General features: G+C 40.9%; 1 protein-coding gene across 1 annotated transcript in view; it reads left to right on the forward strand.

Annotated features, from left to right (window-relative positions):
* Window positions 1-26984, forward strand: part of gbe1b (glucan (1,4-alpha-), branching enzyme 1b) — a 255845-nt gene that overhangs the window by 126154 nt on the left and 102707 nt on the right. Inside the window, exons 8-10 of the mRNA XM_033976749.2 lie at window positions 5415-5530; window positions 8195-8322; window positions 10801-10899. Of these exons, the coding sequence (XP_033832640.1) occupies window positions 5415-5530; window positions 8195-8322; window positions 10801-10899 (343 nt within the window). The remainder of the gene's footprint in view (window positions 1-5414; window positions 5531-8194; window positions 8323-10800; window positions 10900-26984) is intronic.

The following is a 26984-nucleotide window of genomic DNA, read 5'->3' on the forward strand; positions in this document are numbered from 1 at the left end:
TGCCTAAACTGTAGCTTAATCAGAGTGAGTGTAGCTCATAGTGGAACTGTGGGCCTGCTGTGCTCCTGCATGACATCCATGTGTAGACTGTTGTTTCCTTTGCTCATGATACACCCCACATGGAGAGAACCAAATCCTGCATCTGAACTCGCCTATCCATACACACATGGACAAAATTTTTGGTACCCGTTGAAAGAAAAACTCACAATGGTCACAGAAATAACTTGAATCTGACAAAACTAATAATAAATAAAAATTCTATGAAATTTAACCAATGAAAGTCAGACATTGCTTTTCAACCATGCTTCAACAGAAGTATTTCAAAAATAAACTCATGAAACAGGCCTGGACAAAAATGATGGTACCCTTAACTTAATATTTTGTTGCACAACCTTTTGAGGCAATCACTGCAATCAAACAATTCCTGTAACTGTCAGTGAGACTTCTGCACCTCTCAGCAGGTATTTAGGCCCACTCCACTTGTCTCAGATGGCATATTTCAGCTCCTTCCGAAGATGTTCAATAGGATTTAGGTCAGGGCTCATAGAAGGCCTCTTTAGAATAGTCCAATGATTTCCTCTTAGCCATTCTTGGGTGTTTTTAGCTGTGTGTTTTGGGTCATTGTCTTATTGCAAGACCCATGACCTGCGACTGAGACCAAGCTTTCTGACACCGGCCAACACATTTCTTTCTAGAATCCCTTGATAGTCTTGAGATTTCATTGTACCCTGCACAGATTCAAGACACCCTGTGCAGCAAAGCAGCCCCAGAACATAACAGAGCCTCCTCCATGTTTCTGTCGCAATGCGGGTGCAGAACTCGGAGCAAGTTTACAGTGTTTATTTACAATATGTGAATTAACAGACAAGTATTGATTAGACCGGCGAGGGACGAGGAGCAGGGTGCGAGCCAGAGACCGGGAATGCGTCACGGAGAGCAGGGACAGGGAGTAACCAGTACCGGAGCGGGAGACAGGAACAGGGACGGAACCAGGGGCAAGGGAGGCAGGGAGCGGGAAACAGGGTGCAAGCCGGGGTCCAGGATGAGACAAAGTGGTGGAGACAACACAGACAATACCGGAGCAGGAACATGGGGTCAGGAACAGAGCCAGAGGCAGAGGAGCTGGGACGGTCCAGGGAGCAGGAATCTGAGGGCAGCAAAAATCCAGTCAGCATCAAAAAGGTAACAAGCGAGTACAAAAACAGAGCAGGAATAGTCATGTTTGACACGCGGACGATCTGGCACCGAGTGTCTGGTCCTGGCTCCTCTTATCCACGGCAGGTGGTGATGATTGCGCTGATGGAATGCAGGTGCGTGCGGGAGGAGCCAGGAACTCCGCCCAGCTCCAGGTTCAGGCAGGTGAGGGAGAAGGAGAAGCACTCAGGGAAACAACACAGGAGACAGAAATACGTGCATCATGACAGTTTCACAGTAAGGACAGTGAACATAGAGCTGATGTGCCTTGGCAAAAAGTTCCATTTTGTCTCATCTATCCGTAGGACAGTCTCCCAGAAGCTTTGTGGCTTGTCAACATGTAGTTTGGCAAATTCCAATCTGGCTTTTATGATTTGCTTTCAACAATGGTGTCCTCCTTGGTCATCCATTAAGTCCACTTTGGCTCAAACAACGACGGATGGTGCGATCTGACACTGATGTTCCTTGAGCTTGAAGTTCACCTTTAATCTCTTTAGAAGTTTTTCTGGGCTCTTTTGTTGCCGTTCGTATTATCCATCTCTTTGATTTGTCATCAATTTTCTTCCTACGGCCATGTCCAGGGAGGTTGGCTCTAGTCCCATGGATCTTAAATTTCTGATGTTCCTGTGACATTTCTTTCTGTCACAGGAACATCAAGCTGCTTGGAGATGGTCTTATAGTCTTTACCTTTAACATGATTGTCTATAATTTTCTTTTTAATCTCTTGAGACAACTGTTTACTTTGCTTCCTCTGGTCCATGTTGAGTGTGGTACACACATGTCACCAAACACAGTGACGACCTGTAGCCCTATATATATAGGCCCACTGACTGATTACAAGATTGTAGACAGCTGTGATGCTAATTAGCGGACACACCTTGGATTAATATGTCCCTTTGGTCACATTATTTTCAGTCTTTTCTAGGGGTACCATCATTTTTGTCCAGGCTTGTTTCATGAGTTTATTTTTAGTAAGTAATTCTGATGACGCATGGTTGAAAAGCAATGTCTGACTTTCATTAGTTAAATTTCATAGAATTTTTATTTATTAATACTTTTGTCAGATTCAAGTTATTTCTGTGACCATTGTGAGTTTTTAATTTCATTAAACGAAGGGTACCAACAATTTTGTCCACATGTGTAGTAATATGTAAATGAAAGAAGTGTGGCTTCCATGCTCTCTGTCTCAAAAGGCTGTTCAGACCATGACTTCTCAAACTGTGATGTGACCACCTTCAGGTGCTTATCAAAATCCTTGGTACTTCTAATCTTTGGTTCATTTCTGGAGTTAATAATTTCACGTTTTAGTCCTTTTTGTTCTCAATTAGCCTTTAGACGTGATATAATCCTAGTATAGACCTTGCTATGGACTATTTTAGACCTGGTTTAGTCCCACAGCTCAACCCACAGCTCAACCCACAGCTCAACCCACAGCTAGACTGTAATTAAACCTGGACTAGGCTAGACTTGAACCTTACATGTCCAAACAGAAATAAGAACTATTAGTATGTAATCCTATTTAGTGTGTTAAAAATTGGTAACTAGAGGCTAATAAATATATATTAATATAAATATATATTAATTCATATTAATATATATTAAATATATTGAATATACTCAATACAGATTTTGAAGCCACGATGATGATAAAAACACTCTTTATAGAATGTGATTTTCCACATTAAATGGTTATCCTTTTTTATATTTCCATTTGGCCTTTTATCTGTGTCATCCCTCAGTGGTCCAGGTAGGTTCTATAGTGGTCTATGGCCATATACTAGTCTATGTGGTCTTATAATTGTTCTGATACAGCTCAGGATCATTCTAAAGCTATTCACGAAAGATTAATTTCTGCCCTGTGAATGAGACTTTTTTAGTATTGGTACTTGTTTCAACTAGTTTTAGTATTGATTAGTATCTGAGTTTTGATATTTTTGACAACCCTAAAACATATTTTGACAACACTAATGCTAATAAAAGCCAAAAATGTCTTCTTTTTCTACCATTATCACACTAACAACGAACTAGCAACTTTTTAGGTTCAGTCTTCATACACCCACCCAAAGCCCATAGCTGCTGGGATACCCTTCAGTTGACACTAGTTGTTTACGTTTTTGGCCACTTGTTTGTGCATCAGAGGCTGTTGCTAAAGAAGAAAGCCAGTCTTAAGCCTGGAGATTTATCAACTCCTGAGGGAAGAGAAACCAATTCCCATGCATAGTGTTTGTTTACCCGAGTGTAGCACCGAATCCTATCAGTCCACAGACACAGGGTGGGCCAGCTGTGCCAAGTGGGCTTGCATGTGAGCTGATGGGAAACAAAGTATTTTAAGTTTCAACTATTTAATATCCATTTTTAGATAAGTCATTGTGGCATGTTTTTATGTATTTTTTCTGGTCTGCCTGCTTGTGCTCATGGAGATTAGATTGCATTGCTTGGAATGTTCCATAGTAAGGCATTAAACTCACCTACCTTATTATTTATTTAATTACATGTGTAATTGCTAAAACACATTCAATAACATGGATTACTGTCCTTTCTTTTTTCAAACCTGTAACTCAGTCTGGTGGAGTCATTTCCTTGTCCCCATGGAGATAGAAAAGTTGAATTCCATAGAGAAACATTCCAGGCAAAGCATAAATATCTCCTGGAGAGGGCATCAAACCATTCCCCAGCAAAGTTACATGGTGCAACTCTAAATTGTTATGATTGATTTTGTTTTGATTAGGCAGCTGACTACTTTGGTATTCAATTGCCCAGCCCTACTCCACAGGGGTGGGCAATTGACTGCCACCGCACTACTATGACTAGTATTGCGGTGGTTCTGTCCCAACTCTGACCACTGCGCACTGTTGTTGTGTACTTGAGCAAGACACCCACACCGGTCAAGCTATTCACATAAATGCACTCTCTTCTTCTCCTTAGGGAGGTGTCCAGGAGGCATCTAGAACAGATGCCTGAGCCTAGCTCCTCAACGTGGAGGAGCAGTGGCTCTACTTTGAGCTCCTCCCATGTGACTGAGTTTGTTTCTTTTTCTAAATTTCCAAGTGAATCCTCTTCTTAATGTGGAATTTTTTTTTTTTTTTTTCTTTCGATCCAATAATTAATACATTTTCATTATAACAAATAAATAAAATGAAATGGGGGGGGGGGGGGATAAAAATTAAGCTACATGTTGTAACCCTCCTCTGCCTCAACAGCCAGCTCAGCTTCACCAACTCCTCCTCACTATTTGCCTGTACCAAAGAGGAGACAAATTTTATCCTTGTGCAAATTAGTGTTGTCACAATAGTAAAAGCCTGATTTTGATTTTAGATTTGAAACTAAATACAGATTCCGATACTAGAGTGATAATAAAAATAAAAAAACCCACACTCTTTATTTAGACAATAGAATCTCATTCTCACCATTAAATCATAGTACTTCTTCAAAATTCTCATGTAGCCTTATATCTGTGTAATCTTTCAGTGGTTCAGGTAGGTTCCGTAGTGGTCCATGGGTGTATACTACCGTGGTCTTAAACTTGTTCTGATACAGCTAAAGATCATTCTAAATCTTTTCAGGACAGGTGCATTTGTGTCCTGTGAATGTGAGATCTTTAGTATTGATACCTGCTCAAATGACTATCTGTTTTGAGTGCTAGTTTTAGTATTGATTAGTAAGTGTCTGTACTAGGGTTGTCAAAAGTATCAAATCAGCTACTCTTCATTACACTTCACGCTTCTCTAACTACAGACATCTAAGCACCAAACTCCTCAAACTTCTCATTATACCTCATTGTACCTGTGTCTGTTCAAGTCTACCTCCTGTAATATTATTTTAGCCTATTCTTCTCAATCTCACTCCATCATAAAGCACATTATGTCTCCCCCACCATCTTAAGTCACTGCTGGGTGATTTCAGTCATTTTTCTTACGTTAATGAAAGGCTACGTAATTTTCATTTTTCCTCTTTGTGACATTTCCAAATTTCAATTTTCGCCTAATATGTAATATCACATCGAAGCACAGCTCGTGACCCTTGTGCAGAGCAGTTAATGAAAATGTCATCTCCTGCCACTCCTGCCCGGACCATAATGGGGTTTGGGTTGGAGTACTCCATGTGTTGATGTCCCGTGGCGTAGAAAATGGATCTCCTAAGGCCTGATGAGATGTGTGAATAATGCACAGCTTGTTGTTGTTCTGACCTTGTCTTCTGTGTGTGCATGTGTGTGTGTGCAGTTGGGAGGTGCAGCGTTTTCTCCTGTCAAACCTGCGCTGGTGGATGGAGGAGTACTGCTTTGACGGCTTCAGGTTTGATGGAGTCACCTCGATGCTGTACCATCATCACGGGATTGGTAAGAAGATGCTCAACTCATTACCCGTAAAGTCACAGTATATTTCTGTTTGTGTTCTGGTGGTTGTGAGAAGTAGGCCTGAAAGTAAATGTATAAAATGGTTTAAAAAAGACACACTGCAATAAATAAATAAATAGCAGAAGTTAGTTTATATAATTAATAAAGTTTTTTAGAGTCATAGTTATTTATTCAGTTAACAAAAAAATAACAAAACGTTCCCTAGTAGTGCAAAGAAAAAGTCTCCATTATAACTATTGTGCTCCAAAAATAAATTGATATAGTAATTATCGTGACAGGCCTAGTGAGAAGAAACACAATGAGTTCATGATTTTTCATATATACCTGAAAAAACTGTGAAACCCTTCATTTTATTTGATTTACTGTATAGACCAGCACTCCTCTTGTCTGTGATGAGCTAAAGTAAACCTGATATCCACAGATTAAAAAGCACTATACATTTGTGTAAATGTATAAATTGGATTGAAATGACTTATTTTTGCAGCTATCATTCTCATGATTTTTGGCCTTATGATTATGTTATAGCTTCCTGTTTCACTGATTAACCTTGGCTTTTACCTACTTTTCAGTGTTTAAAGTACATTCATGCTGAAGACCTTTTTTTTTAACCAAGCTCTTGCTAAAATGACAATATTCTACATATAGGGTGTTAGAGATGTACATTCATAATAATATTTACGCAATACTGTGAGAAGGCTCACGGGAATGTAGAAATGCAACTTATTCTACATGAAAACAATGGGTTTCAGGTGTAAAAAGCCTAGTCTACAAAATTGTCTCAAAATACTATGTAGATTCTAGGTATTATTTTAAGCCTATATTCACAATCTTGTCAATTAATTATAATTATTGCTATTCTCATGATAATCAAAATTATATAGACATGAAGTTTAAGTGGTCAGTCCTTCCAACTTTTAAAAAATCTCATTTGAAAAAATTGAATTTTGATCTCAAATACATTGCATCTGGTGCCATATGTAAAACAATGCCATGCATTGTACACTGCCTGGCCAAAAAAGGTCACACTCTAATATTTTGTTGGACAGCCTTTAGCTTTGATTACCGCATGCATTTCCTGTGGCATTGTTTCGATAAGCTTCTGCAATGTCACAAGATTTATTTCCATCCAGTGTTGCATTCACTTTTCACCAAGATCTTGCATTGATGATGGTAGAATCTGACCTTCACAAAGCCCTTCTCTAGCACATCCCAAAGATTCTCAAAGGGGTTAAGGTCTGGACTCTGTGGTGGCCAATCCATGTGTGAAAATGATGTCTCATGCTCACTGAACAACTCTTTCACAATTTGAGACTGATGAATCCTGGCATTGTCATCTTGGAATATGCCCATGCCATCAGGGAATCCATTGATGGAATAACCTGGTCATTCAGTATATTGATGATTTTTTTTAAAATTATACATCAAGTTTTACTCTGCTAAACCTTTTTCCATTTGACCCTCAGTGTACTATACTGAAACTATTAGGTGAGCACGGAAGCCTAGGGCCCGGTTGGAGCCTCCGCAGGTGCAGATCTTGGTGGTAGTGCCAAATATTCAAATGAGAACTTTGAAGGACAAAGTGGAGAAGGGTTCCATGTGAACATCAGTTGAACATGGGTCAGTCAGTCCTAAGAGATGGGCGAACACCATTCGGAAGGGTGGGTGCGATGGCCTACGTTGTCCCTGACTGATCGAAAGAGAGTCGGGTTCAGATCCCCAAATCTGGAGTGGCAGAGATAGGCGCCACGAGGCGTCCAGTGCAGTAACGCAAATGAACCTGGAGAAGCTGGCGGGAGCCCTGGAGAGAATTCTCTTTTCTTTGTGAAAAAAGCAGGGTACCCTGGAATGGGTTCACCCTGAGAGAGGGGCCCGTGCCCTGCAAAGTGTTGCAGTTCCGGCGGCGTCTGGTGAGCTCTCGTTGGCCCTTGAAAATCCAGGGGAGACGGTGTAAATCTCGCTCCAGGCTGTACCCATATCTGCAGCAGGTCTCCAAGGGGAATAGCCTCTGGCATGTAAGGACAAGGTAGATAAGGGAAGTTGGCAAGTCAGATCCATCAGATTGGCTCTAAGGGTTGAGTTGGTCGGGCTGGGGTGTGAAGCGGGTGTGAAGCGGGTCTAGGCGCGTGCCGTTCCTAGTGGAGCTGTCCCCTGGTGCGGACCAGGGGAATTCGACTGTTTAATTAAAACAAAGCATTGCAAAGGTACGTGGTGGGTGTTGACACGATGTGATTTCTGCCCAGTGCTCTGAATGTCAAAGTGAAGAAATTCAATGAAGCGCGGGTAAACGGCGGGAGTAACTATGACTTGATTAGGGTAGCCAAATGCCTCTTCACTTAATTAGTGATGAGCATGAATGGATGAACGAGATTCCCACTGTCCTTATCTACCATCTTGCGAAGCCAAGGGAACGGGCTTGGCAGAATCAGCAGGGAAAGAAGACCCTGTTTAGCTTGACTCTAGCCTGGCACTGCATTCACAGATGTTATCCTTCAGGTTTTCAGCCACAAACCAGTGCTATGTCCAACTCTTAGAACCACTCAGAAAAGTGCGAACAATATCAAAAATATATCAAGTGAAAGTGCCAGAGCTCTCAGAGAGGATGAGAGCAGGATTTGGGAGCTGAAATTGTGGCTGTTTACTCCTCAGGCTCAGGCTTCTCTGGAGACTACAGCGAGTACTTTGGCCTACAGGTGGATGAAGACTCTTTGGTTTACCTAATGCTGGCTAACCACATCGTGCACAACCTTTATCCACACTGCATCACTGTGGCAGAGGTAAGGCACAGCCATCAGCCACGGGAAACTTGGCTCCATGCTAGCTTGTATTGCTATTAAGTGGCCCGTTATGTTTTATTTGTGGTACTGTTTTGTAGATTTAAAGGAGTAATATGTAACTTTTACAAGGGGGTTTGCAGCCTGGTTGTGTCCTTTGAGAAGTTATTGCTCTGCCTGGGATTTTCCACAGTATAACATTCAACTTATCTAGGAATTGTTTACTCAATTACAGGTGTTTTTGTTGTTTTGACAAACATGTATTTTTATTGCATGCAAGCTTGCCTCTCGCTGGTAGTGTTACCTGCTTATCTCCATGCAGATAGGTAAGTTAAATGCCATATTTTAGAACATTCCAGGCAAAGCAATAATATCTGACCCACAACCCAAAAAGTCTGCTGCGCCGTGTATGTAGCTTTAGTAATTCCCTGGGGTGATAGTATGAAAGAAATAACCAACCGTCTTACATGACATCAGCCATTCTGTGAAGTTTTCCTTTGAAACCTTTGTAGATCTCAGAGGGCTATTTCAGGGCTGCTTAAGGTGCACAACACTGTTAGATGTAGGACCACATTTTATGGAATTGTGATTGGCTAAGGCATGCTCAACAGAAAAGACTTTTTTGTTAATGAAGAAAACAGCCAAAGGGGGCATGACAGTGTTAACTGCAGATGGAGGTCAGAGCTTCCACACTGAGACATGGTTTACTCACCTATTCATTGGTGTAATTAGGAAGTCATGACAGAGGGGAGGGACTGTCAGTCTGTCTAGCATGCCTACAGGATGGAGTTATCAGGGCAGTCTGTAAACTGTGCCACAGCAGGGCTATGTGCTCTTTTAGGTGCATTCTCTCTTACACTGTAAGGCTGCATTACCAAATTTCACAGTCAAAGGAGGAATTACAGTAGGTTTTTAAATCCAATGTCTGACAAACCCTTTGATGCATCACTAGCATTTGCATGCAAGGAATTTCCATCACCTGGTTGTCTCCATGAAAATAGATAAGACATACTAGGCACATCAATAACATCTCTATGGAGGTGGCGTACCCTACAGAACAGAACAGTTGTCGAGTGCACCTTTAATTATCATGGTCTTTTTGAACACTTGTGGGATTAATACATTTGCCTAATTTTTTAAATATATTAAGTCATTAATATTAATATGTGAGACTGTACATAATCATAACAGAAATACAAAAGTAATAATAACAATAATGAATATTGCCTTACACTTGTAATGTGTTTTAAAGGCTTGTCAAAGTGTTCTCTTTAGTCGTTATTCATTCACTCCATAATCAGTGGTGGTAAGCTACTATTGTAACCACAGCTACCCTAGGGCATACTGACAGAAGTGAGGCTGCCAATGTGCGCCATTACCCCTGCGAGCACCACAGAGCATTCACACCAACGCACACACACACACACACACACAACATTCTTACTAGGCAATGCCCAAGGACACAATAACAGAATTTGGTTCGAGTGGAAATTGATTCTCCGACCTTCGGGGGACCACTGCTCTAACCACTGAGATACTGTTATCCCAGTAGATGATTAAAAAGTGTAAGTGTAAATATTATCAGCAACAGCTATAATAATTGCAATTTACAATGAGAAACAAACAACAGTAATTACCTGTCTAAAAGAACAGAACTGATTAGGCAGTACTGGAGCCAGGCTCTGACCTTGGGAGCAGTCAGTTAGGCCAAAATCAGACAGGAATGGAGAACGCAGCGGGTGAGGACAATCTCCAAATGGAATATTTTGTAATGAGAATTGAGCTACGACTGACTTGCAAACCCAACATGTTTTGTCCTTTACTTTATTCATTACATTAAAATAAGCACCAAAGTATTCTTTCTATTTAAAGGACATTTATTCAGCAAATTTGACCTTATTGAGCTGCTTGAGTATTTAGCTTCAATCACACTGAATGGATGAGTTCTGTTTAGTAAGTTCATTCCTTCTGAGAGCTCAAAAAACACACTGATAAATATACTTTTATTGTCCCCCAATCCATGGATCATCGGCAGACCTGTTCTAAGTATTTCTGACGTCAAATTATGTTCGTTACAACTGCTTGTGTTAGCATGTTGAAAAAAGTCACCAACCCTAGTTGTGATTTGTTTTTCAATTGTAATTCCCTCTGCTGCGATCAGATGGTATCTGGACCCCAGTTAACATTATAGGGAGCACATCTGTGAGACCATGGTGTGTATTGTAAGCAGACAGATACTTTAAGTTCTAAAACATGCTAAAGCAAAGGTAGTCAAGAGCATGTTTAAAGGCTAATAACAGTACAAATGCTGCATGATGTTTGTCCTTTACAAAGGCTTTGTTTGCTCATCAGTGTCAATCCCTGCTATAAATGTATTTATCTAAAGTAAAGGACGGGCACAGGCTCATGTCTGTCACTTGCTGTGTATTGTTAAGTCTGTAAAAAAAAACGGTCTAACATGCTCCATCTTGTTCCCCGCAGGACGTGTCGGGGATGCCTGCATTGTGTCGTGGAGTGGAGGAGGGGGGGCTGGGCTTTGATTACCGCCTGGCTATGGCAATCCCCGACAAGTGGATCCAGGTAAGATGATTCACTCCAGTCGCATGGAGGGCTTTTATGGCCGCCCGGGCTTCAAACTGGGCTCTTCAAATGCTCTCAAACTTCAGCGTGAACTCTGCATAGAGAAGGGAAAAAGCAGTCGGAGTGTTCTTTTAGCTTTCAACCTGGATAAAAGAAGATAGGGCGAATAGGGAAGCGCTAAGACTCTAGTGGCGTGCAGGAGAACAGCTGAGGTTGGAAGCCTTTAGACAAACACTTTCAAGTGTAAAAAGTTGTTTAGCTCGGGACTGACGGAGATCTGATGCCATGTTTTCCAGGAAGAGTTGAGAGAGATGGAGTGATGTACGTAGTCATAACAGGGAGTAGTGATTTTTTTTTTTTTTTTTTTTATAAACACAGATTTAAGAAGGTCAGAAGCAGATGGAGTAGTTCTATTGTTTTTACTGTTCTCATATCAGAGAAATGACAGTTATTTTTACATCAGTTATTCAGGAGTGCAGTCTAAAATTGCAATGATGGCTTAGTGATAAAAGTGCTGCTTGCAGTTCCTCGGGGATGATGCCAAATCTGACTAAGCCTTCCCAACTTCTAGAACATTCAGTCAAAGATAGCATGGTTGTAGTATAAACACAGACTTAGTGGTTGAATTCCCACTCTTTTGATTTCTTACTGTGATTACTTCATGAGTACCCTAAATATGGTATATACTATAGGACTAGGGTAATATTTTTATTAGTATGCGACTACTACTACTAATACTACACTGCTACTACTCCCACAACTACTTCTACTACTACTACTACAACTACTTCTACAACAAAAACTCCTACAACTACTAAAAATACTAGAACTATTAATAAATTCAGTGATGGCTCAGGTCTGATTTTAAAGCAATTTATAACAATAGAAATAATAGTCTATAATTGCAGTAATCATTTGAATGCTTTTAGGTGATTAAACTGAGAGATGTGAGACCTGTGTCAAGTTGGATTTAACGGTCTCATTTGATCAACCCTTCCTGTGTCAATATATGATTCCTACATTCTAATTCCTATGCCGGTCAGATTCCCTTGTCTCTGCATGAATTTGGTGGATTTCTTTGCTTGTTATGGAAAGCAGTCTCAAGTTTGTTCATGTGTGAAGAATTCTGCACTGTTTCACCTTCAGTGCTTCTATCCAACCCAGCTTTTCTTTGCAGCTTTTTTTGCCCAACTAATTTTGTTTCTTTCCCTCCTTAATTCTACCTGCTGCGCGAAATGGCGAGGTTATTATTCACCCCTGCAAATACACTTCTGAGAAAAAACACTGAAGGCCATAATTGTTATTGGGGATCAGTAATTACTGACGGTCTTTGAAGGCAGCATGCTTTCAGATAGCGGAGAGGTGGAATGACGAGCTTTGATAATGTTAACGTGGAGGTCGTTTTGTCGCTGATCCAGACGGAGAATTCTTTTAAGACATTATTTTCTAAAGGGGGCTTTTGAATAGGCAAACAGTCACCTTTTTACATTTCACTTTGATTTATCCTTCAGAAGTAAATACGTCTTGGATAGATTTAATGTACGTTATGCAAAGATTATCTATGCGGCTTTGATTTGCGTGACTCACCATCGAAGCTTCAATAGAAAGTTTGTGTCTATACATACCTTATTTCCATTATATTTTAGAGCTCTGGTATTAAGAACTTCTTGAGTGTAGAGAAAATGTGTTGTTTAAAACTTAAATGCACTTCACCAGTATCAAATCTATAGCAATGTAGCAATTTTGATCTTTTTGACTGCAAAATCCATCTACCTTGATATCAATACAAAAACTAGTATTGAAACTGTAAATTGTCACATTTATATGGCGCTTTTCTACCTTTGAGGCACTCAAAGCACTTTCAAGAAACCACTCGCACACATTCATATACCAGACACTAGTGGCAAGACGTGTTAAGTGTCTTGCTCAAGGACACAATAGTAGTATTAATCAGTGGGAGCTGGAACCGCAAACCCTTGGGTCAGTGGATCTGACTGCTAACCCAACAATGTTTGTCGGGTTTCAAACCTCCAACGATTGCATAACTAGGACAGCATTGCACCGTACCTGAATAGTTTTACAATGGACTTGATATATATCAAAACTAAGAAGGTACATTTAGTATGACTTAAAAGAACTCGCACTAGTGCTGTCACAAAATTCTTCTTTTGATACTTGATATAGATTTTGACAATCATGGAAAGACATTGTACCTGTAATGGAAATACATTTTCAAGACAAAATTATTGTACTTTATTTAGTAGGACCATTGCTTAATAATACCATACCTTCAGCTACGACTCCCCATCAACTTCAAACAACCTAACCTATTTACATATTACATTTGTTCCTAAAAGTTTTTGGTTTACATGTTTACAGATGCTCTCACCAAACTTTCGATGAGCTCTCCATAGGTAAAGGACCACTTGTGTTGCTAATGATTACTGGCAAACGTAGTGCCACTGCCCCACACAGCACCAGCTCTGATGCTTCACACTCAATGGGATATTCTGGGCTCCGAATGCTTCGCGCCCTTCCATAACAACTGCTGAAGCACGCTTTAGCCAGCCACTCCAGCCCAAACTGCCACTGTCAGAGGACTTAATGGCCCTCCATGGGAAAACATTGTTCATATCAGCACCGCCATCTGATGTGGAAGTCTGGAGTGCCCATATGATGTTTCTCTGCAATGCTCTAGCCTCTGTTTTGATGCTGTCTTTTCAAAGTTTTCCATCAGGATTACAACATAAATCACAATTCCGCTGGCCTCTTTGGTGTCTACTTCAAAGTGTGTGTAAATAAGAATACTGCCCTTCCACTGTCAGAGTGCAGCCTCAACAGACCGGCACACCGAAGTCCAGCTCACTCTACTGACCAGAGTCATGTCGTGGACTAAAGGAAAGACAGGAGTGGAGGGTGTGGAGAGGTTCTTTCCTTTCTGTAGAAAACAATGTCTGTATTATGTCTGCCAACTAACTGTAAGCCAAGTTTCCTTGTTTTATTTATTTTTTTAAGTATCTCAAATTGAGCCAAAAATTCAGTTCAATTGAAATGTTATTCTTGTTCTAATTTTAATTTCTGCCAACTTTTTTTAAATGAACCCCAGTTTGTGAGAGTGATTTGTTTGTTTGATTTGTTTTTTAGAAGAACTATTTTGTTTTGGTTGAAACCCCCAACTAATTTCATTTTCAAAAGTTGTCTGCAGCTGAATTTGGATTTCCTTTTAGTTATTTGTTGTTCCTACAGTATGCTCTTTCACACTAGACACAATAACTGTTGCCTGGAACAGCAATACAATGTGAGCACGTGAGTGAATTGTTGTGGCCAAGCAGGAATCACGTTGTACCTGTATCTCTATGTATCGAACCAAAACTGCCCACGCAACTACAGCTGCATGGGAGGTCAAGCAAAAACAATTATTTATGTAGAAAAAAGGACTTCCCTGCACATGCCCCTCCCATGTGACACTATCTGTATCCCCTCACACTAGTTGACTTTTTTGCATGTTCTGAGGCATCAAACGTATTGGCCAAATTCTGTGCCATTCTTCAATTCTCGATGTTTTTTGTGTACTACAGGGGATGCTATAGAGGCCACTGGCCATGTGCCCATTTGTCTGCTCTATTCAAAGTGTTAACAGCAGTATTAATTTTTGTATTTCAATGTGTTTAGTTAAGAGATGTAACCGATATATTGGGCCAATATTTGGACTTTTTAGGATATCGGCTATCTGCCTTAAATCTCCAGCACAGGCCAAAATTTAGTTTTGGGCAATTTGCTGCGTATAAATACACACAAAGCTTTATATTTGCACTTTGATAGGAATAGACAAATGCACTAAATGTGAATCACTGCTCTGTTTTAGGTTTGTGGTTTAAAAAAAAAAGAGCTGTGGGTTTGTAGTAAATTAAAATAATATAATTTAGTGGAAAATTATCAAAATCTGCATATAAGCCCCAAAATATGGAGTTTATCGGCCATCGGTTGCTCTGGATTAGTATCGGCCATGAAAAAACCCATATCGATTGATCTCTAGTCTAGATGTGGCATGCCAAATCGTAGCTTATTTGGACAAAAATCCTAGGACTAGATTTGCCTTTAAAGACACACAGGCAAAATTGCAACGGATTTTTGATCCAATATGGCCGACTTCCTGTTCATCAAAGGGCAGTACAACAATTGACTTTTTTGCTTGCCTCCTGGAACTCCATCACTGTGTTCAAATTTGTAGATCTATGACAAAATATGCTTGTTGGCTGTCCATTCTACTAAAATTTGGGAAATTTTTAGGCAGCTCCATTCAGTCGCATTGAGTTGGATGGTGTTGTAATGCCCATTTTACTGAATTTTTTGGTGGACTGATCCATTTCATACCTGGTTTGGGGACTTTTTGTTGACATTTAGCAGGTCAAAAATGCAATGTTAGGCGGACAAATTTTTTTATAAAAGCTGCAAGCGGCAATGTGTGCCCCCCGGCTCTAGCATTCCATTCTCCCTTCCTGATAGACACCCAGGCCATTACTGGTCCCCCACCACAGTATTTCTATACTGAAGTGTGCCATTCACATTATACTGGAGGCGTCCATGGCTTCAAACCAGCAACCTCGTGCATAATACAGCCATGGTGTAATTGAAATTTCTGATTGGATTGTCTACAATAATGTTTCCGTCAATTTTCAATAACCTTTCATGAAGTAACTTTTGTCGGTTTATATAAGTTCAATAGGATCTGAATAGCCAGACATTGATGATTCCACAGGCCAAACAATTAAGATTATAACTTAGGTCCAATTGAGGTCCTTTCTTCCATGTTTTGAAGCCTACAATTACTTACCCAAGTTTCATGCCAATTGGACAATGTTGTTTTTATTTGCTCTATTCATGTCTGGATTTTGTACCAGTGGTTACATTTTGAGCTCTCTCAAACAATGCCTGTGGTCAAGAGAAGTCATTAAAGAACCAGGAAATTAAGGTTTAAACCGTTTATTGCAATTCCTCTATATATGGCATGCTGTCAAAATGACAACTGATTTTTTTAATCAAAAATGGCCGACTTTCTCTTCATCATAGGACTTGAATTGATATTTAGGCTTGTGTCATTGAGCTTTGTCGCTGCTCTGAATATTACGAGCCTATGCCAAAATTAGAATCATGCAAGAACCTTATTGTATTTGTACAATTTTAGGGAACATCACAAAAATCAAGCAGTAAACAAAATTAGAGTTTAGTGAGCTCTAATTCTGAGTGAAGACCTCGGCTCAGTAGCGCCACCTTGGAAATCGATTTACATTGCACCAATCGGAGCCCAGCTCAGAAAAATGTCATCAAGACAAATGAAACTCGGCATTAAAAATAGGGCACATCAGGACATGTAAAAAATTATGTTATGGTCCCACTCTTAACCCAGCAGAATCAAAATCACTCTTCTTTTGACATCTCCTCCAACAGTTTTTATCAAACAAACTTCAAACTTGGCCAAAAGACACAAAGCCCATGTGCAATAAAAGGTTATCAATTACATTATAAATTTAAATAGGAAATATTGATAAAGGGCCCTTGCAACCCTTACGACCGCGGAAGGGCATGCTACAGTGGGAGAGGTACATATCTACCTTACCTTGACATGCTATTCAATATTCCAAGTGTCATGTTGGAGATAAATGTTAATGGCCCATTGTAACTTTGCAGGGGGCACTGGAGAGCCATTTTTAAAGGTAGAAGTTTAATTGACAGATCATTTTGTCCACCTTATCAAAATATACAGAGGCTACATTGGGTTTGTCTGAATCCGACAATGTTTGCAAAAGTTACAGGTATTTTTATGCTGTCATAATGCTGCTGCTTTGTTAAGAGCTCATTATGATCAAATCCTGAGACTTACGTAAATAATTTTTACAATGTTTGACCCCAGATATGTCCTGAGGCTTCAGTTTGGAGTCCGTCGGGTAAAAACCCTAGGTTTTGACAAATATGTCAAAATATGAGTGCTATATTTTAGACATCTATATAAATAGATTCATAGATCCAGCTTTAGGGTGTGATCCCCATAGACTTTTTTGCTGAGTATAAAATAATATATATGCATATTGGTTGATTTTGCAGCATTACAACTGTGCAAGGGGCACTGGAGAGCTACCTTTAAAGACAGAAGCTTAAATTGCATATCATTATGTCCAGGTTGCATCACATGTCAAGCTAAGGTTGATATGCAGCTCTCCCACTGTAGCATGCCATTCCGTGGTCGCAAGGGTTGCGAGGTCCCTTTATCACTGCTTGTGATTTAAATTTTAATTAGTTTTAGAACAGTTATTAGTTAATCAAATCTCTTCTGAATGTTTACCTGACAAAATCCACTTTTCATAACATTTGTTGAAGAATTGGCACTAGGGGTTGCCTCCACAAACTAGGGTTGTCAAAAATATTGAAAAACAGATACTAAGTAACACTAATGCTAGGAACCAGGAAAGATGGCATCTAGTGCCCAAGATGTACCTGCACCATCTGGAACGACAATGGTGCCAAAAGTTACCAAAGACAATTCCAAACTAACCAAAAAGGCAAGAAAGAACAAAAGACAAACTAAGGTCACAACCTCCAAACAAATTTCAGCAGAACCTAAATACACAGGAAAAGTGGCTAAAGAGGAGGGAGTGCATGCTTCAAACTGCTCAAGGAAATGTCACTAGACCTCAGCTGCAAAAGGTCTTTGAGGCATCTCCAGACGAGCATTTAGTAGAGGACCGGAAAAACCTGCAATCTCCAGTCCAAGGTGGTGCCTCTGAAACATCGGAAGTACCATCTGAAGTCATGATTAAGGAGAACTGACTGAGAACTCAAATACTGAAAACCCAGTGAAAACCTTAGATGTAGTCAAGAAGGTGTCTTCTTGCTCTAACCCCAAAGAAGAGACAAATCTGCCTTATGAAGCTGAAAAGTCTCATTTTGAAGAAGAAACGAAACCTTGTAAGAAATCTAAGGTCAAAACCAAGCTCTGAGGACTGAGGAGCCTTCAGTAAGATTCAAGAAGGACATTCAAACACCAAAGCCCACTCACTCTCAGCCTGCAAAGGAGACCAAACCTGCCAAGAAGAACCTGGTTAAGCCATCCAAAGATTATGAGCCCAAAGCATATTGTTTTATCTCATGTAGTCCAGTTTTAGACCTGGTTTAGCCCTAGATTCGACCTGAAATAGTACTGTTATATACCGGATTTAGATCCGGTGGTACTCAGAAAGTCAAAGCTTTTTTGGTGGTGTCAGCTTCTCCTGGAGGCGAACCAGAAGCAGGAGTCGAGAAGGCCGGGCAGTTTCACAATTCGGTCTCTTTATTCAGGCATCAATCGAGTAGAACACCACCTGTCTCCTGTTTTTATATTTCTACCGTGGCTCCTTATATACTAGTTAACACACGTCATAACTTCCTTAATAATTAGCTAGAAATGTACAGCACACAAAATGTTATCTGGGTTCAATGAAGACAAGGTGTACAAAAACAAGTACTTTTAGCTGATCTTTCAAAGTATCATACATGTGGAAGTTCAGGGTACATATGCCAACTCATGCCACGTTGGAGCACACGTAAACAGAAGTTCAAAGTATGATTTATCATGTTACATGGAATAATAATCTCACAATCCCCCCTTTTGATCACATCTCACATGTGATCACAAAAATAAAATAAAAAACAAAACGCTACTTTCACATAATAATATATTCAACTTAAAGTTCCCATATATGAGTAAAATATTAGCCTTATCTTTAACCGCCCCAATTATAACACAACACAGCCCTTAGGCTAACATAGCACGTAAATCAACACATGACTCTCGGACAGCAAATAAGAAACAAGGAGCACTTACTAGGGTTCAGAATTTGTTTTTTATATACTTTTTAGCAATCTACATAATTTTGACCAAACTTAGTCAATGGATTCGCGACCTGAGAGTTGGGACCCCACAGAGAGTAATAGAATTTGTGACGAGGGGTCTTTTTTCGTTTTCAAAAAAAATTTCAAAAAATATGGCCTAAAAAATGGCCCATACTCTCCTTCTCCTGCTTCTTCTTCTCCACCTTTCCTCCTCCTTTTCTGGAGCCCCAGTGGCAGAAGGTGGTCGGGGTTGTTCATCAGGGTTGCTGTTTCCAGCGATGTCTGGATTTGGTCAGCTTTCTTCATTCTGTATGGTAGATGTGGTGGCAATGTCAGTTCGGATTTGAGTTAGACTTCGTTCACTTGGGTCTACTGGCGACTTAAAGCAGTGTGATAAATGGTACCACACTTTAGATGTTTCTTTTTTGGACTTGTACTGATCTTCCAGTGGACTGTAGAACTTGATATGGACCAGTTTGAGTTTGATTATGGTTGAGTTCAGTTGTGTCGTTTGTGTACCTTCACATACACCCAAGATCCCGGGGTTATGTTCATCTCTGGATCAATTACATCTTCAAGATCATGTGTTCTTTGTCTACATTTATGTAGTTGCATCACTATTTCTTGAAGCTGCTGAACATATGAGTGATGTTGTTTGTCCCATTCTATAAACGGTGTATCTTCAGTGAATGAGCCTTCTGGTTTATGCATTTCTCTGCTTGTTAATAGGAGATTAGGAGAATATGACGTGGTTTTATTCACGCTGTTTCTGATGTCCATCAAAACAAAAGGTAAGGCCGTGACCCAATCAAGTTTGGTGGTTTTCCAAACCTTTGCAAGTTTTCTCTTGACAGTGGCATTCATTCTTTCACAAACTCCTTGACTGGAAGCATGATAGACAGTTCCAAAACGTTGGGTGATATTGAGAGCCTTTAGCACATCACGGACAATTTTAGCAGTAAAATGTGTCCTGTTATCTGACCTTATGACTTGCGGAATGCCAAATCGTGGGAAGACATCAGTAGTTAAGTGCTTAACTACTTCCTTGGCAGTTTCTGTCTTGCAGGGGAACGCTTCAACCCATCTTGTATATTCACAGACTATGACCAGTAGATAACGATATCCTCGAACTCTTATTTCTGGAGTCCATGACAATTCTTTCAAAAGGTTTATTGGGAAGAGTATAAGTTCCTGGCGGTGGTTTACAAGCTTTCTTTGGATTCATGGTTTGACAAATGTGACAATCATCTATCCAGTATTGCATGATAGACTTCATGTTTGGATGCCACCACAAATCAATATGTTTTAGGATGGCTTCATAGCTAGCTGAGTAGGCGTATGGAATTCATCATAGAGCATTTGTAGTAATGAGATGAGAGCCACAATTTTTCCTTCATGATTTCTCCAGATTCCTGTAGCATCTTTCGTAGCACCTCATTGTTTCCAAGCACCATGTTCGTATACTCCAGTTGCTTCTTGAATCTCTCTTATGTATGTTGCATCGATCAGGTTTGCATCAGGTAGCTTCTCGATCTTTTCTTCGCTGCAAACAAGCATGTTTCTTGGATTATAATTTGCAGCTTTCTTTGCAGCTTGATCTGCAGCTTGATTGCCCAGGGAAATTAAGTCAATAGCAGAATAAACCATGCTTACCGATCAGGAACAGCATCCAGTCCATCAAATCATAAGGTCCCTCTACTCCTGAGTCCATCATGAGATCTTAACTCGGTTCCACGAACCGCTCCGGGTCCGAGATGCCTCTAGTTTAACTTGTACAAACATCCACAGTGTCCTTGGTTGCGCACTTCCTTTGTTTTGTTCGTTTCGTCATGTTTAAAACGCAAAACTGCTGCGTAAAATTACGCAACACGCGCACGTAATTTTACGCGCGGATCTTTATATCCAGTTTCGCCTTTTTACGCTCACAGCAAACTCCGTCTGTTTACAGTAAACCACTGCATGTCATGCATCAGCGTGTTCCGCAGTTCATGGGCTTTAAGAGGAAAACATCACTAAACGTGTGTAATGTAACAGCTTGATTCTACAAGGGGGAGAGTGGGGTGTACTCTTTCAGTCATCTGTAGCACTCATTCACTGTCCGCGGCTCCAGTAACCCACAGCCCCCACCTTATTGGCCAACTTTGGTGTCAATCACAAGCTAACAAGTTTGTTTTGTGCTGAGGAACAAAGTTGGCGCTGTCAGAAGTTTATTATGCCTGAAACTGACAAAAGAAATGCAGAGAAGTGACGGAACAGATTTCACTTTCCTGCAGCAGATTGGACATGAAGGCTCTAACTTCCTTTGTGGACACAATTTCTTGACTGAATTATATTCTCTGGACCTTTACGGAATGAATGAGACCAACTTTGTGTGAATATGTTGCTGTTTGACAGAACCAGAGCGCTCAATGGTAAGTGAAGTCCAAATCCACATTACTGACTTCTCTGTAAAAACGGCTATCCTGTCAGCACTGTGGTGATTAGAGGTGTAAATGGTGTACATATTCAGAAAGATGAATGCCGTAGCTTTCATTTGCTGTGTAGATTGTTTGTGTGGGTGACGCAGAAATACACGTACATTGCTGTAAAGTTGTAACGTAAAGGCGCCTGCGGGCCGTCGGAACGCTAAGTGGTTATTAACAGCATGTTTCGTCTGACCCACATCGGGTGCATCTATCCATATGTGTGATGGTACTTGGGCAAGATACCTCTCTGTATCCGGATGATTCTCAAAAATTCATTGTCTGGATTGCTTGGATGCTCTTGTGTTATCTTCAGAGCCCTGAGGTAGAAAAATTCTGAATATTTTGTGTTGTGAGTTGTAAAACACACCTCCGATTTCGGTGGCTTCATACTGAAGACTTGAAGCCAGCTTGACCATTGGACCAAGTTGTCTTGGTGAATGATGTTTGGATATGGCCAGCGATACGTTTGGTGTGCTTTATTCACTCCCCATGAAATACGGTTTCAGTTCTTCTGGGTGGGAGACTGCGAGTGCCATTCCTTGAGGGTCCAAGTAGAGATATGAGTAGTTCAGGCGAAAGGTTTGTCCATCCACCTTTTGCCATAATTCGTCATAGGTGTCATCATCAAGTGTGGAGTAGTATAGAGTGACATGCAAGGGGTCAAAAGGTTCACTGAGTGGATATAGCGATCTTGCCCATGTTTTGTAGTTTTGCCATAATGCTGATGCAGTATTACCTTTTTCTGGATCTGTGAGTATTTCTGTCCAATAGATCGTGACCTGTGACTTTGAGTCTTGAGCAGTATCTGGAGATAGGTACAGGATCTCAGTGGTTTTACACATAGTTACATTTCTCAGTATCTTGAGGGTTTCACATCGGTCGAGTATTTTGTGACCTTCGGGGCAACACACCACTGACAATCTGTCTAATTGCCCGGACTAAAATACTTCCCTGTACCGGAAGCCCCACCCCTGGTCTACTCCATCTCTTGTCCAGGGGGCGGTGGGAGTAACATCAGCACTATATTCCATCAAACATCTCTCGGGCCCAAGTCCCTTTACTAACAGTGTTTAACTAAATAAACTATAAACACTTAGTTCATGAAACAAAAATACACAAGACATTAACACAAAGAAATAAACAAACTTAAGCCAGTTTTTCCCCCTCCACATGGTCCGGCCCACGACCCCACTCAAGCCTATAAAATGGCCGACATAGGGCTCTTTGTCTGGACCATGTGGGGATGCAGGTAAGATGATTATTGGACTGAACTGAATAGACACATTTAACTAAATAAAATATATTTAACTAACAAATGTGTGGTGATTTAACTGATTACAACTAAACAAAACAAACCCGGGATAGTTCTATTGAAGTTATTGAAAATGAACAGACATGTGCAAAACCAAATCATAATACTATTAAAAGGGACAAAGGCCCACTTTGTCACAGTCTGGCTGTAGGCCCCTTCAGTAGTCATAGTGTTCATCCAAGGATCCATCTCTTCCTCCTTGATAGTAAGCTCAGACGTTCATGAGTCTTCCATTTGGAGGTGGGGGCATTGGAACGACTGTCTGCTGTGGCATCATTGGTGGCTGCTGTTGTCGGTTGTATCTCTGCATTGGTTGCATGTATTGTTGAAAATTGTGTGGCTCTTGTCTTTGTCCTCGAGATGCTAAGGGACAATTTCTTCTCCAGTGTCCCACTCCGTGACATAGGTGGCACTGATCATGTCTTGGATTGTTCATGTAGCCAGTTCCTTTGTTTCTTCTGGGGTTTCCAAAACCTCCTTGATTGAGGACCGTTGTAAATCATCACTGGCACATTCGGTATTGACATAGGCTGACCTGATTGGGAGTTGGGTATCACTGCTGTTGCTTGTAGTTGCTGTGTGTTCATCACCATCTTAATTGCAGTTGTTAGCTGTTTTGTGACAGATAACTTGTCTTCTTCAGCAGGGTCATACTGTATACTCATCACTTTTGTGTTCTTTTCCGTCTTCTTCTCCTTAAGTTCAGTTTGGTATTTCTGCAATTGCAACTTCACAGTAGCCAGTTCCAACTCCTTCTTCTGGTCCTCAGACTCCTTCCTGTTTCTCTGCCACTTGTTTATTTCATGATTGCAATGTGCATCAAAGTCTTCTTCAGCTTTACGGTACAGTCCCATCACATTTTGCAAGGCTTCTTGAACCTGGTTAGGCATCCCCTTGAGCAGAACAGACCTGAACATGACCGACATACCAGTTCCTGGCTCAATTGGTTCTCCAGTGACATCATGACATAGGTTTGTGGCACGTTGCTTGAAGCTGTGTGTCCCAAGTTCTTCTTCCAGGGTGTCTCGGAAGATATGAATGGCATTGTTATTCTGTAGCCGCATTCTCAATCTTCTTTCCATGGCTTTTCTGATGTTTACAGCGACTGTTTCATCAGCATCTTTGATTAGGGCAGCTTGCATGTCTCCCAAACATAGTTTATCTCCAGCCGTTTGTTTCAGGAGAGCTCTCATCCATGGTACGCCTCCTTTGGTCAGCTTTGGTAGAGTGAGCATTAGGGCACTCCAGTCCTTTAATGCGAATGGCCGGTAAACTACTTGTCGGCCATCCGTTCTTATTGGAAAGACAGATGTAGGTTCCCTTTGTTGGATAGGATTGATGGTACCACTGATGTATGCCTCTTTGTATCGAGTCTCTTTAACAGTTCCGCTGAACGATCCATCAACCGAAAAGGGTTCATCATTTTGTTTCATTGAGACTTCAGCCATAGCACCTCTAGCTTCATCCTCTTCAGTCCTTGAGAGCAAACTTCCGCTTGTCTTTGTTGTTATCTCTTGGTCAAGCATCATTTCTTGTCTTTGCATGCGTCCCTCATCATCACTTCGCTTCAGCTTTTTGTCAATTTCAACAATATGAGCCAGTGCAGCTACTTGGTTTTGGACAGAGTCTATTTTTTCTTCTATTTCTCTTGAGCATGCTTCAACAGATGTTAATGCCAACTCTCCTCCAACTACCTTGTGAGTTATCTTCGAGGTCAAGCATGCAGCCAGGTCTGATGTCATCATGGAATGGAAGCAGAAGATTTTCTCAGCACTGGGTTTTTGCTGGTGGGGGCAGAGCAGTTTTTCTGGACATCTCATAACAGCATTCTTCATCATGTGGGAATGGGCTGGTTGCATACCGTAAAGTACTGTCAAGACATGAAACATCATCATCCGTGTTGTCTTCATCCCAGCGTCATGACCTTTGCATTTTCTTTGATATTTTACTGCCAGTCTTTTCTTATTCTTCATCAGAATTTTCAGGTTCTTCCCAGGACTTTCTGTTCTTAGAGCGTGTGGCATATTTATGTGATGTTTTATTTTCTTTGAGAGTTGGATATATGCTTGCAGCAGGTTCGTTTGATTTTTCTCTCAGCAGTTCTTCCTTCAGGGTCACTTCCTTCTCCGGCTTGAGAACTAGGATAGAAGACAATTCTTTTATCACCGTCATCTCCTTTGCTCATTCATGCATCTTCTTCGCCATTCTCATCTCATTCTCGTAGTTTTGTATTTTTAATTGACTCCTCATCTCATTCTTGTGCTTTTGTATCTTCAATTTGTTCATCTTTTTTACTATAGCACTTCGGGTAGGGTCCAATTGACACTGTTTCTCCTTGTAGTAGTTTTTGATGTTCTTCCATTGCTCTTCTGTGGGGGCAATGGCATCTTTTCCACCATCATTCCTTTTTTGACATATTTCTTAATAATGCCTTGAATGATGGACTGGGTTTCTTGGGCCTTCTTCGGGTCTGCCTCCTCCTGAAGTGCCTTATTTTTCCAGAATTCTACCAATTGGTCTAGCGTGATGAACCGGGACATTGTGATATGTATTGTATTATAGTATTTTGTTAAGTTACCCTCTCAGCTACTGTATAACAATTTGGATATTGTTCTAATTTGTATTCAAGGCGTCAAGTTTATGATTTTGGCAGAATGAGTCACTATTTAATGAACAGTTTGTCTTTCACTGTCTACCTGTAGACTCTAAAGGGGTTTTGATCTCGAGGGGGGGCGTCTTCGCTCCCACTTTCTGTCTTTTTGATTTCTAAAAAGAAAGAAAAAAAACTTAACTTAAAGAGCTCGAAATTCACCTAGGAGCCAGCATTATCTTATTTTAGTACTTGATTGAGATTATTTGATTGAGATAATTTATTATATTTATTCATTACTTTATTTATTGCTTTTTTTTTATTCAATTTTTTTTTCAATTTTTTTCCTCAATTTTTTTTTCAATTTTTTTAATTTTTACATTTCTTTTTCTTCAAGTTTTCAATTTTTTTATTTTTAAATTATTTTTTATTATATATATATATATATATATATATATATATATATATATATATATATATATATATATATATATATTCTTTATTATTATTAATAATAATAATTTTAATTTAACAATCTTGGTAATTATTATTATAATTTAATTCTGTTTATTTCTATTAGTATTATTTTTTAAATTTTTTAAAACAGTTTTAGATAACACCTTACAACAACTACACTTCACTCAGCCCCAACAAGGCACGAACAAAGACTCAATCAATGATGACCAGACCTGACCAATAGTGACCTAGGCCCAGCAATCACTCAACCTCCATCCTAAATAAACATCCAACTAACAACTAACTGACCTGCGCCACGTGCAGATACCCACACCTAGCCAATGATCAACCAACCACCCGCGCATGCACCTGCAAACGCACACTCAAGCATCAACTCCTGCCAATGATCAAGCCATGAGTGAATGACCCACCAATCTCACAACACAAGACAATCCAGCAGCCACCATCAGCCAAGCGAGTCCCCCGAGAGCCCCTCCAAAGCGGAAGACCGACCATGCCCCATCAAGCCTCCGCCAAGGCCGGCCACACCCCAGAGAAGCAACAACAGAATCTCCACATCATCCAGGCCCGGGACAACCAAGCCTAAACAATGCGAAAACTCCATCACCGCCTCTCCGAAATCCAGCCAACCCCAACAAATGCCCAACAAGGCACAACCAATCCCCACTCCAGAAAAGCACCCAAAAAGACCCACCTAACCAGCAACAGCTGCCCGAACCATCATTGCATCACAGGACCACCGCAAACCACCCCCCACAGCACATCAACAAGTGTCCGAGTCGACACTCAAAAACGCATTCACAAATACACACACAAATGGCTAGCCAAGGACCAACCAAGCGCAAAACTAGCATGAGCAACTACACACAACACAAGCCCATCCATCCATCCATTTTCTTCCGCTTATCCGGAGCCGGGTCGCGGGGGCAGCAGTCTCAGCAGGGACTCCCAGACTTCCCTCACCCCGGACACGTCCTCCAGCTCCTCCGGTGGGACCCCAAGGCATTCCCAGGCCAGCCGAGAGACATAGTCCCTCCAGCGTGTCCTGGGTCTTCCCCGGGGCCTCCTCCCGGTGGGACGTGCCCAGAACACCTCCCTAGGGAGGCGTCCAGGAGGCATCCTGAGCAGATGCCCGAGCCACCTCAACTGGTTCCTCTCAATGTGTAGGAGCAGCGGCTCTACTCCGAGCTCCTCCCGTGTGACCGAGCTCCTCACCCTATCCCTAAGGGTGCGCCCGGCCACTCTGCGGAGGAAGCCCATTTCAGCCGCTTGTATCCACGATCTTGTCCTTTTGGTCATTACCCAGAGCTCATGACCATAGGTGAGGGTAGGAACGTAGATTGACCGGTAAATAGAGAGCTGAGCCGGAAGGCGA

The sequence above is a fragment of the Periophthalmus magnuspinnatus genome, chromosome 13 (assembly GCF_009829125.3).
Source record: "Periophthalmus magnuspinnatus isolate fPerMag1 chromosome 13, fPerMag1.2.pri, whole genome shotgun sequence".
NCBI classification, from domain to species: domain Eukaryota; kingdom Metazoa; phylum Chordata; class Actinopteri; order Gobiiformes; family Gobiidae; genus Periophthalmus; species Periophthalmus magnuspinnatus.